At 33.8% G+C, this 13,913-nt stretch overlaps 1 protein-coding gene across 1 annotated transcript in view; it reads right to left on the bottom strand.

Annotated features, from left to right (window-relative positions):
- Positions 1-13,913, bottom strand: part of LOC149794408 (radial spoke head 1 homolog) — a 29,244-nt gene that overhangs the window by 7,798 nt on the left and 7,533 nt on the right. Inside the window, exons 4-6 of the mRNA XM_089968600.1 lie at positions 12,950-13,176; positions 12,239-12,310; positions 10,715-10,868 (exon numbers count right to left, since the gene is read on the bottom strand). Of these exons, the coding sequence (XP_089824726.1) occupies positions 10,715-10,868; positions 12,239-12,310; positions 12,950-13,176 (453 nt within the window). The remainder of the gene's footprint in view (positions 1-10,714; positions 10,869-12,238; positions 12,311-12,949; positions 13,177-13,913) is intronic.

Raw genomic sequence — 13,913 nt, 5'->3', positions numbered from 1 at the left:
TTTCAGGAAGTCTGAACAACAGTCTCTAATGAGTGCAAAGATGACCACTAATGACATCTGCATCACTTTCAAATTGTTTAATGAACTACTGAGAGCAGATATGTCAGTATGCACAAGTTAATACTGCATTCTACGATAGATTCTAAAGACAGAAATGTTGTGCATTTTTTGTTTATGTTTATGAGACAGTGATTATGTGTGTTTGTGTGTGTGTGTGTGTGTGTGTGTGGTGAGACATGATAATGCTAAGTCTACTGGCTATTTCTTGTCTGATAGTGTATAAAAGGCTTCAAGGAAAACATAATTTTTATTATTTCATATTGGAATTTCAAGGCATTTTCTATGGGCTTAAATAAGTAAAGGACTTATTCTCAGTTGTATAACATCACCTACTGGGTCATGCATACTTTTAAACCATAAAGCACACTTCTGAGTCTCAAATACATCCAATCCTATCTGGAAGGTTGGCAGGCATGATGCCTGTTAATGAGGTGATACTTCATCTACTACTCCAAGGATGTTACCTCTCCAGAGGCTCTTTTTTAATCTAGTCAAACTTATTAAACTATCTTATACAATGATGCTCTATGAATTTGGGTATGACCAATATCTGCATATAATTCTGACATAATCCTGGATCATTCTCAACACCAAATCTTAGTCCAATTTTGCTCAAACTTGGTAAATAAGTATAGGTTATTAACTGAGTGTTAAAAAATACTGGTCCCAGGTTCACGTGGCAAAGGATGGCTGAGATTGCAAAGGCATCCTACACCACATAAATGAGGGACCAACATTTTTTTATACTCGGTCAATAACCTTTTTATTATATACTTAATAATAAGCATATTAATCTTTCTGTTACATTAAAGGAATAATACAATTTAAAAAATAAAATTATTTTGTTTTGTTTCATATTTTACATGATGTTCAATTTATGAATGAAACCTGAGCTCCATGTATTGATATAGACTACTTTAAGACTTTGAACGCGTGCTTCAGTAGTGAAAAAACTTAGCTTGCATAAGAGAATGTAATTTTATGTAGCCAAAGAAAAACAAGAAATATTTACATGAGGAAAAATGACTTAATTCATCAGTGGAAACTGAAAGTACAACTATGAAAAGATACGACTTAAAGAATCATTGAATGTGGTCTTTGTGGGTGACCATAGGTGCCAGTGTATCGTTTCTCAAAATTCAACTGTCAGTCATACATTAGTATTAAATAACATTTTATATTATATTTATGTCTGATAGTTAAATTGTAAGCAATGATAAGAGCCCCTGTGGTGGGTGACTTGGTCTTCTTTTGATGATGCTGTCATAGCCGAAGAAAGTACATGGGGGGGGGGGCATGGATTTGGAACAGAGTGTGCATCATGACTGAAAAATATTCCTTCTGCTCATTTACACTTAGTTTTAAGTTGTATGCTGTGATTGTTGAAATCTTTCTGTGTCCTGTGAGCTGCATGATTTTATTTGATGACACTATGGCTTTTGAGTGTGGTATTTTTTTCGTTATGGAATGATTCATGAATCTATTCTGAAATCCCGCATTTTCAGCAGCAGCAACCTTCATCAACATTACCAATATAAGGTGTCCCATCGGTATTGGGTAATACCTATAAATAAGGATTGATATTCATTTTGAAGTTGCTGTGTTTCACAAGATTCCAATTATGGAATAGAACAATGTTATTCTGAGTGTCTAAAAGTGCATTGATTATGTGAAACAGAACATGTTCATGATCCGGCTGATTGATACATTGTATCCAATGTTAGAGTGAAATGCTCTCTTCCTTTCTCTCTCTCTGTGAGATTGTTCCCATTTTTTTATTGCAATTTTAAGTCTTTGGATTTTGGTGATGGCTACAGTAGGTATTTTTTAAAATTTCATTTTGGATAAGAGCTATATCTAGCTGTCACGCTTGTATATAGAAACAAAACAATCACTAACATATTCATTCAGTAAGTGTGCATTGGTGTTTTCTATGGTCCTTGGCTCTCTCTTCACATCCCATAACCATCATTAAACATTTTTTACATCTCATTGTGTCCCCCCTTTGGTATTGTGCTTTTCTGATTTTCAGTGAAATTTTCCACGTCACCTGGATTAATGTATCAATCTCTTGTTTCTACCTTTATTTCTTCCTCTAATGGTTGAAGAAGCAATAAGTTGGAAACATCAAACTTTGAGGCAGTTAGTGCTTGTTGCCATTTTTATTTCAACATAGACAAAAGAAGTTCTTCGAATGTGGGCGCGTAATTTACCATATAAGGAAGCGGTTAATACTTGTACTTAACCTCGGTCAATACCACTGGGTATTGACCCATAGCAACAATGTTAAACTAATGTGACTTTTTATACCACTGGGTATTGACCCATAGCAACAATGTTAAACTAATGTGACTTTTTATGAAGTATATAATAAACTTATCTATTATATTGTTATAAAACTGATATTGCCTTTACATATATTATTCAAACCTGTATTTTAATATTTAGGTTCATTCATTTTTCTTCTTCTGATCCTACTTTCTCCCTCCATTCCTCTCTCTCTCTCTTTCAATCTCCATCTGGATGAAGAGATCTTAAAATGCATGATGACTATAGCCAGGGCCGGCGCCAGACCCGGCCAGACTATCTGGCGCCCTAGGCAAGGTTAGATTCTGGTGCCCCCCCGGAAAATATCAATTTCATAATTTATAAACAATATTTTTGTTTTTAAACACTCCCCCTGAAATCAGCGCCCTAGGCGGCTGCCTAGTTTGCCTATATGGTAGCGCCGGCCCTGACTATAGCAACTCTAATATACATGTATGTAATTAATTAGAATGCGCCATCATGAAATGCATAAAAACGAACTTTAAATAATAAAAACTAAGCTCCAAGTATTCTTTTTTTTTATAATTAGCTTTCCACACCAATCAGGTAAATTGTCAGTAACTGAACTTACATGACCTGTTGCTATTTGATATCATGTGTCAGTGTCATATGCATGATACAGTCTATGGCAAATGGTAAACATTTTTAGGAAAATTGCTTGATTAAATATTGTAATAATATTATTGAAGTAGCAATTTTAACTCACACTGCAATTATAATCATGTCTGAAAATGATGGAGAAATCTGTCATTGATGAGCAATGATTGCAAATGAAATTAAGTGACAATATAAATTTCTGGATGCAGCATTTGTTACTAAACTAAAAAAAACTAAACTAAAGGCCACTTGAAATGTCATGTTTAAATGCAGAAAAAACATAATAAATAACCAAAATCCTTACTCAGTCATTAAAAACTTATTTTAAAGATGGAATGTTCTGAAGACTGTAATCTATAATCAATCACTCGGATGTTTCTAAAGTATCCACATCCCAATCCATGCAAGAAAAGTATTAATGAAAAATAAATATCTCTTCAGTAGAAGAATCATTAATTTGTCAAAAATATACAATTTGAGGCATTAAGTGTACAAACTAAACAGCACTGTATAAAATTATTGTAACATTTCAGAACTTCTTTTATCAATGTAGTAATGTAGCTGTTAATCACGTTTGCACAGAATGGAGGATTTGGATTTTTTAAACGTAGCTTTAACTTTTTCAGTCATATTGCTATGATGTCTGCACTGTGGCAGTTTATAGTGATGCCTAGCACTGGGGCATCAAGCCGCAGACATGTAGCATGATGTCCCACCCAGTCACATTATCCTGACACCAGGCTGACCAGTCCTAACATTAACCTCTTAATGCTGAGTGCCAAGCACCATTTTTGTAAGTCTTTGGTATGACTTGGCCAGGGATCGAACCCACGACCCTCCTGCATCTGAGGCGGAGGCTCTATCCACTAAGCCACTGGAGCAGTCCACAGAATGGAGGGAAAAATCTGTGCAAACTGACAGTTTCTGCCTTAAAAATATATAAGAAGAAAATATGGAGTCCTCTATATCATCCTCATCTTAGACTGGTTCTAGAATAAATGAGATTTCTCCAAATTAATGAGATGATCTTTCATTTGATTGGCTAAACTTTGATAAAACTTTGTAAATAGTTTTTACCCCCAAGATCTTGGAGGAGTCTGATTGTAAGCAATAGATTATGCACCATAATTATGCCTTTATCTTTGGAGTTTAATTGTAAGCAGAGACTACACATCATAATTAGGCCTTTATCTTTGGAGTTTGATTGTAAGCAGAGACTACACATCATAATTAGGCCTTTATCTTTGGAGTTTGATTGTAAGCAGAGACTACACATCCATATTATGAGAGATTTTTGAGTGTGATGTTTAATGCCAGTTTTCAGCATGGCAGGCAATGCATGGTGGCTAGTGTATTTGTACTGGAGGACCTCAGGAAGACCCAACAACTCATGGGATTAAGCTACTGGCAAGCTTTCTCACATACCCATGTTTGGTTCAGAATAGACTCAAAATCTCACTTACAATGGTTGGATGTGCAAAGGCGAGTGTCTTTAGACCATTTGGCCACCATGGACCTAAAACTATGGCAATCAAATAAGAATAAGATCACAAATGTTTGTTGTATACGGTTCTAGTCTGGATGAATGGTAAATCTGGATAATCAAGTTTCAGATAACTAAGGCTGCAGTGAACAGTATATATATATATATATATATATATATATATATATATATATATATATATATATATATATATATATTACTTTTTACTTTATAAAGAGTCTCTTTAGTTTAATGTTGCTCCTACTGCTCAATATCAAGCAGACATTGACTGAAGTCAAGTAAAACTCAATGACCTAATTGCTAAGAATACAAAAATAAAACCAAAGACTTAAATTACAAGGAATTTTTTTATATAAATGCAATGAAATTGGATTAATAGTAATTAATAGTTTGCTAATGAGAGAGAGAGAGAGAGAGAGAGAGAGAAAATGACCCTTGATCAAATATATCAATGAACAATTTCTTTTTCATATAAACACTACAATTTTATCCACTCTGAATAGCATTGTTCTATCATGTACATGGACTATATTGAAACACAAGTGACTCTAACATGAATCAGTGTCCTTATTTTCAGGTATTATCTAAGACTGATGTGCCACAATACTTTGGCAATAATCCTGAAGGATATTGCATTTTCCAATTTACCCACCACCATAACAGCAACATCAAATAAGGACAATCACAATGACTGCATCAGCTTGAATTGTTTCTGACTCGTCATTTCATAATTATATTTCCAATTTCCATTGATGTATTGCATCCTTTGTTCCTAATATCATAATTTTTTTTTCTTTGACTACATGACATTATAGCCTTTTTAAGAAACATATCAATGCTGAATGAGAATCACACTATGAATGCACTTGATGACATAGCATTGAAGTAGTGTATATTACTGCACTATGCTCAAGTTTCATACATAACATTACTTGCAGAATGTTCAACAAAATGATGAAATCATGTTCTGTTTCAAAGGTGTTATTCCTGTAACTTATTAGAATCATTAATATGTTTGTATCTCAGTACATGTATATAATAAAAAATGATTGACATGGTATTACAAAATACTGGGCCCTCATTCATTTGGCACAGAATCCTATTGCAAGCTCTGGCATTCTGTCTCACATGGTCTTTGGCCCAATATTTCGCAGTATTTAGTTAATAAACTATTCATACATAAATCGTGGCATGACAAAAAAACAACCATAACAAGACAAGAGGATCTTAGAACACTGCAAGCATATAAAAGAATTTCTGCCATCATAACACTGTTCAGACACATGCATGCATGCACACACACACACACACACACACACACACACACACACATATATATATATATATATATATATATATATATATATATATATATATATATATATATACACAGAGAAACAAAGACACACACACACACACTAAAATCTGGATAATAATCATATACACATAGTCTGTGAATCAGCGAGGGTCATTTGCACTTATTCTTTTATACATGTAATCATTATCAATAATAAGAAATAACACAATCGGATGATATCTGTTAACAATATTTGACAGTATATGATATAAAAATGATTTATCAAAGAAACCGGGAAAGACAGGAGTCAGGAAATGGTAGTGAATAAGGTGCTGTAAATAGATATACAGCTCCAACAAAAACTTTTAAAGGAATAGAAACCCAAATGTCATGTACATGTACTAGACTTTATTTTAATTTACAAACATATATGCACACTTATGTTTGCCAAAGAAATATAGGAAGGTTGATGTGTGCTTATTTTCTGTGTAAGCTTTTCTCCATGTATGTGTTTATTATCCAATTACTTTCATATATATATAAAATCTATCTATCTATTGTTTATGCTCAAAATTGGACTCGTACATGTTACATGAGTGGAAATAAATATACAATGAAGAAGGAAAAGTACATTTTCCTCTGTAAATGACACCTACAAAACATGTAGCATGTAATTACCTGTAAGATACAAGATGAATACAATCATGCAATTCCAACAAACATACTAATTAATGGATCAATGAAAAATGAAGTAGAGATAAACATACATAAACTCTCAACCCAAAGAACTCATGCAACAAAAACTGAATGAATGGAAAAGGTGGCAATGATATATGAAATCCTTCCAGTTTGAACAGTATGTTTGGTAATAAAAATTGATGTATAAAATCACTTTACGGTTGAAAAGCATTGTAACTTATTTAAATACTTGAGATTTTCTCACCTTTTAAATGTAGCTTTAAGGAAACTTTATGGGCAAATTGTCAGTGACATTAATTGATCTTCACACCATTCTGAGGGCAATGTAACTATTAACAAACACATCATTCAAATTAGATTTACTGTGCAGTGACAATAACAAATTTTACTGCTGTGAACTCCTGTATTTTACTGCTATACATTTTCATGGTTTTGTTAAAAATTACATTTTCATCAGACGTATATTCATGTATTTTTTAATGTATTCTATTGTTTCCACATAAGAATCATTGTTGATAGATTTTAGAAGGTGTTCTATTGTTTTCACATAAGGATCACTGTTGATAGATTTTAGAAGGTGTTCTATTGTTTTCACATACAGATCATTGTTGATAGATTTTAGAAGGTGTTCTATTGTTTTCACATAAGGATCATTGTTGATAGATTTTAGAAGGTGTTCTATTGTTTTCACATAAGGATCATTGTTGATGGATTTTAGAAGGTGTTCTATTGTTTTCACATAAGGATCATTGTTCACAGATTTTAGAAGGTGTTCTATTGTTTTCACATAAGGATCATTGTTCATAGATTTTAGAAGGTGTTCTATCATTCCAACATAATGATCATTGTTCACAGATTTTGATGGTGTTCTATCGTTTTCACATAAGGACCATTGTTCATAGATTTTTGATTGTGTTGTATTGTTTTCAAATAAGGATAATGTTCATAGATTTCGGAAGGTGTTCTATTGTTCCCACATTGAGATCATTGTTCATAGATTTTTTATGGTGTTCTTTTGTTTCCATTAAACATGTGACCTTGACAACGTGAAAATGTAGAATTAGCATGTCTTAGAAAGAATTCTCTTAGCTTCATAATGGGTCATCCAAGAGTCCATAAAGGGGTTTAGGAGATAAAAGGAAATTTAAAAGACCAAAACCATAACATAAATTTTCTAATTATGATCAAAAGGGCATGAGTACATGTTGAAAAACATCTTGAGGTCAGTTTAAAATATTTGGATATTATGTCTTGCTTCCCACTAAAACATGGGTACATGGGTACAAACCCAATGATTATTTTCACAACCTGTAATTAAAAATGAGTATACACTTACACCCACTCCACTTAATCTGTCAGTCATTACTGAACACTGAACTGAGTTCCCCAAAAGGTGCTGGTTTGTTAACATGCAAAAATGCTATAAAGGAATGGAACAGAACAAAATGCACATAAACATAAAGAGGTGCAACAGGACATGTGAAATTGATTACCTTACACCAATACACCACTTTGAAAGCTATTCTGTGAAAAGGATATGGACTGTATTAGCTAATATATACTAAAATCAGCTGGTTTATTGGTGCTAATTAATAGACACATAACTTGTAAAGCTAGAATATTAAACAAAATTTCTTTAAAATGTACTTTATTCATCAATTTTTGCAAAGGTTTTTGATTCCCTACTAAGTGACTGATCTAAACACCAGAAACTGATAGGGCTCATATGCCTATGTAATAAACATGCTTACTTGAACCGTAACTAATCCTTGGGGGTGGGTGGGCTGTACAAATTAATATAAAATCAGTCAGAATGTGAGGCAGTTATCTTCAAGCATTGTTATGATTGCATTTTTAGACTCATAATAGGGTAGAGTTATAATTGCATTTCTAGACACAATAGGGTGGAGTTATGATTCTATTTTTAGACTCATGGTAGGGCGGAATTATCACTGCACACAAGACTTGCAAAAAGTAAGGTAGTAATGTCCTTCAAGTAAGTAATTTAAATTACATCTTCAATTTTTTTTAAAAAACAATAAATTTTAAGGATTATCATAGATGATCACTCTAAAAAAGGCCATATACGTACAAAAAAATTTATGCTACCCCCAGACTACTAGTTAGGGTAAGGTGCCAGAAACCTGCCAGGGCATTTTGTGTGGTTAAGTCTGATGAAGGAACCCTCTTTAGAGGATATGTAATTGTTATTCATTCATCTGGTGGATTTAAATAAATATCTGCACTGCAAGTGAAATGTAGTTGAACTGGATGTCAAGCTGATGTCCAAATCGCACATGAAGAATGGTCTCATAGGCAATCTCTGGAGATTTAAGACATGGGTGCCTCTAAAGACAGGGTGAAAATTAGGGCAGGGTACCTGGGCTTAAGGAGGGTGAGGTGCTTCCTAATAAAAGAGGCCAGGATCAATATTGCATACATGCAAACCAAGTGTCTTTGATGGTTGTATAGATTGGATGATCCATACATGGGAATTTATGGACCAACCATTTAATTATGTATGGGAAGGTAATGGGATTTATTTTGAAAAAGAACGGGCAGTCCCAATATAGTTTGAAAAAGCCCCCTTGCTATGATTCGTTGACAAGAAATTAAGAAATTCTATCCATTATATCAGTATTTAAACAAAACTATTCTGAGATTTAAAAAACCACCCCTAAAACAATATAATGGTTAGAACTAAAATTCTAGGATCATCTCTTCCTCCCAGACCCCACTCAATTAAATGGTCAGTCAGACCCCACTCAATTAAATGGTCAGTCCACTTTTGAATATTTTTAGAAACATGATAGTGTAGACTTATGAGTGCACAAAATACATGTACTGAATATTACAATATTCTGACTCATTACAATTTCATTCTCACACTTTTTAAGTGAAAATTGAAATTAAAATTCTCACGTAAGATGAGACACCCAAAAATTCATTTGACAGCAAAATAGAGTGTTGATTGGTATTAATCTTTTGATTCAAAAGCTTGTACTTCTCAGACACATGTATATATGTAAAACGTATGCTTTGGTTTATTTTATATCCATTTTTATTTTGAGCAAAAAATAGTTGAATTTCATAGTCCCATAATACTTATTTTTATTATTTTTATTGATGATGATGATGATGATGATGATAATGATAATGGTGGGCAAATAATTTTGTAAAAAATTCAGTATCTTATTAGTGGAGGAAATGGACAGGATGGGCCCAAAGGCAAACACATAATGGATAGGATGGGCCGGAAGCAAACATCTATCTATAATGGACAGGATGGGTTCCAATGCAAACATCTGTTTATAATGGACAGGATGGGCCCTAAAGCAAATATCTATTTATAATGGACAGGATAGGTCTTCAGGCAAACATCTAATTATAATGGAAAAAAAGGCCCATTGACAGGCATCTATTTATAATGGAGAGGAAGGGCTCAATGGCAGACACCTTTTTATAATGGACAGGAACGATCAATGGCAGGTATCTATTTATAATGGTCAGGAATAAGGACCCATTGGCAGTCACCTATTTATAATTGACAGGAAGGGCTTCATGGCAGACGGCAGTTTATAATATAGTGGAAAGGCACATTATATTCACATAAAAAATAACTGTTTTATTGCCGATAAAATCACTGAGCATTATCTTTTCCCATCTTCGCTAGCTAAGGTTCTGATATGTTGATTCTGTCTATACCTTGGCAGATTAAGCAGATATTTCTGAGCTTTGGGTTTGTGAATTTCTGAAAGGCCACCGCATCCAATCAACATGAAACTGTTCAAATTTGAACAATATTCCTACATGATTGAGACAAGGGAAGCACACAACTTAAATGTGCTCAAAAATATGCAATCTTCCATTGTCATTCAGCGTTTGTACAAATACCTTTCACTCAAATACACCTGTAATGGCTTCTCTTTGGTACATAGTCATACTTTCAATGTTAAACTTACAAAGTATCATTTTGACAAAGTATAATTTTGAAGTCAATTACCTCCACCATTTTTGGCTGATTTACAATGTACTGCTGTTACATACTATTGGTTAATTCACATTTCATTCTAAGGGAGGCAACTCATGAAATCCAATAGATGTTGCTAGGACAAAACACTAAATATCTGCTGAAACTGCCAACGTGTAGATAGGGTTAACATATCAGAACCTTTGTTAATGAAGATGTATTTCCTTTCCTATTATGTCTCAGCTGAAGAAGAACTAACCTGCATGTGGCTTGTCATTCTCCTGATGCACGACTTGTGGGTCATCCATCTCATCTTCGTCTGTGGCTAGGTGGATAGCAGTTACTATTCCTGCCTTCCACTTGGTGATGATATTTGCTGTTGGTTCTTCCTCCTCAGCCTTCTCTTCCTTCTCCTGTTAAAAAACAAAATACAAACACCCCAGTCTTAATTGATTCTATTTTATCATATTATCAGAAGATCAATTTCATGTCATCAACATTTGTTACACTTAGTGATAACACACACACACACACACACACACACACACACACATATATATATATATATATATATATATATATATATATATATATATATATATATATAAAGTCTATTAATAATCTTGAATTGTTTGTGTTTATGCATGCAAATGTTAGACTGTTAAGATTACAATCAATCCCCAGTAATATCCCCCACATCCCTATATCAATACCCACACAAGCATCTTGTAACAATATTAAAAAATATTATAGTCTAGTCATATCACTGTAACAATACCCAGAAGCATAGACTGGTCATATCCCTCATATCCCTGTAACAATAAACACAAATGTTGACCAGTTATATCCCTGTAAAAGTACCTACAATATAGACCAGTCATAAAAATACCCACAAATGTAGACCAGTCATATCCCAGTAATAATTATACCAACAAGTATAGACCTGTCATATCCCTATAGCACCAGTGATATCCCTGCATCAGTACCCACAAGAGCAGACCAGTCATATGGACTTGGTTCAAAATTATTGCTTCCAGTTCAGTACCTATGAATGAAGTCCAAGTTGATTTTTAAAGCATCATTCCTCTTTCAATTTGGTTGTGATACAATGCATTCTTGGTGTTGATTTAAAGGTAATTGTTTAATCTATATAATTTTAGCATTATGGTGCTGCTGTCTGTGTGTATTTTGGCAATAGTATACAGAGAGAAATCAGGTACTGAAGCTGATCCAAAAGTATAACCTGTGACCCATTTCATAGTGCTTTGCTTACAGTTCAGCCTCTCAAAACAATGCCAGATAATCTATGACAAAACTTCACCGTGAATCCATCTTTGAAGGTACTTTACATTAACATATAATTTAGAGACAGTGGAAAGTTCAGCACTAAGAAACAAATGTTGGGACCATATAGGAAAAATATGAAATTATTTCCTGCTAACAACATATAAGTTTTAAAGTACATTTGTCATTTATACTTATGTTGTAAAACCTAACATAACCAATTCATCAAAGAATACTTCTACCTAAAAATTCACATCAGCAATGTAACTTGATTTTGAAACCTATAATTAGTAATATATACATGGAAAAAAATAATTGTGTAAGTACATTTATGGGTGGTGTAATGAGGTTGGGTCTACTTTTAACCTTACTCTGTTATGATAATGAGCTGATGCCTGGAAGGGCCAAATGAATTGCCCCCATAGTGATCACATCGGTTTCCAGAAATTACTGTTAATACAGCAGTACTTTGTTACTAAATGTTATTTTGTGTACCTACCTGCTCAATGGCAATATATTCACCATGCTGTTCACAGCCGATGTCAAACACATATTTTCCTTTACCAAGGGGCTGAAAGATAGGAAAGAGAAGTGCTAGTTTAAAAAAAATATATTCTACTGAGGGCTGTAAATCAAGGATGATTAGTTATTTAAACTACTGGCCCCCCCCTTTAATATAAACATTATAAATTAAATCATTACTAACACCTAGTACTTTTCAAATGAATGGATTACCATGAGAGATTAATGCAACATTATAATGCTCTTACAGTGCTGTCTTAGTTTGGAAATGTCTTTTTCAGTTGCTAAGAATGTCAACTTTGTTAAACTTACCTACTTTCAGAAGAGAAACTTGGTTGCAATAAAAAGAAGTAACGAAAATATTACACATCTTCCAAAAATCTGTCCTTTATTAGGAGAAAAGGTTATAATTGTAGTAACGCTTTAAGCTTCATATACACATCATCATTGCAATTTTAAAGCATGAAAACAAAATGAAATAAAAACAAACAGGCATCAGAATAATCGCTGCATACTCCCTGACACACTGTTGAATTACAAATGTAAAAATTAACATAATTTTGCATTTTCACATCCAGTGTCTTTGGATTTATCAAATGCAGACTCAGTAGGAAACTTCCCCTTCAGGATGGGGTGGGTGTGGCAGAATAAAAAAAGACAAAACAAGACACCATATTTTCAGACTCACTTTGTCATTCTTGAACACTCCTACATATTTATGGTTGGCATGTATCAATTCTCCATGTCCTTCTCTCTTGCCACTTTGCCATGTCCCTACATATTTTGTACCAGTTGCTGCATATGTGTAGGTTCCCTGTCCATGCCGTACATGATTTTGCCATTCACCTTCATACATATCACCATTAACATAGCTGTATTTACCAAAGCCACATCTTTGATCATCCACCCAGCTTCCTGGAAAGTAAAATCAGATAATCTGTTATTGTTTCTGCCATATACACCTACACCATTGCACTAACTGCTGCCAGATAGGCATATGCAGAGCCTTTCTGCTGATCAAGCATCAGACTTGTAATCAATGCGTAGCAGGTTTGATACCCAACCAGACCCAGGTTTGATACCCAACCAGACCATGCTGGGCTTACTTCCTCTACATGTCCAATGGACAATCACTTAGCTCCCATTTCTTTGATACAGCTCACAGGGTGTTAAAAATGCCATCAAAAAAGTTGGGTTTTTTTTCTCCTATTTTTTTTAAACTGTTGGCTACACAGGATATTTGCATCCTGTTCTCCTTGGCTGAGCAAGTATCATTGTGACATGAGATATTATTATCAGTATTAGCATAACCATTGACAATATCAGTATTAACATAACCACTGACAATATCAGTATTAACATAACCACTGACAATATCAGTATTAACATAACCACTGACAAATGAATGAATATAAGTTGAATTCTACATCATCTGTACTAGCTAAACTCGACAGAAAAAATCCCCTAATGCTTGAGATCCCAAATATTCTAGAACAATGTCTATACCATACACAAGTTAGGAATTATATTACACTTAATGACGGATCTAGAACCACAGTAAGTAGCCATACATATTTCAACATGCTGATGACATGATACATAAGAAAGTTGATGTACATAGTGTGATGTTAAAATCTTTGAACCAATGGATG

Source organism: Sinohyriopsis cumingii, chromosome 8 (genome assembly GCF_028554795.1).
Source record: "Sinohyriopsis cumingii isolate HCF-2022 chromosome 8, ASM2855479v2, whole genome shotgun sequence".
NCBI classification, from domain to species: domain Eukaryota; kingdom Metazoa; phylum Mollusca; class Bivalvia; order Unionida; family Unionidae; genus Sinohyriopsis; species Sinohyriopsis cumingii.
Note: the sequence above shows the minus strand (reverse complement) of the source record. Positions and strands in the feature narration are given on the sequence as shown.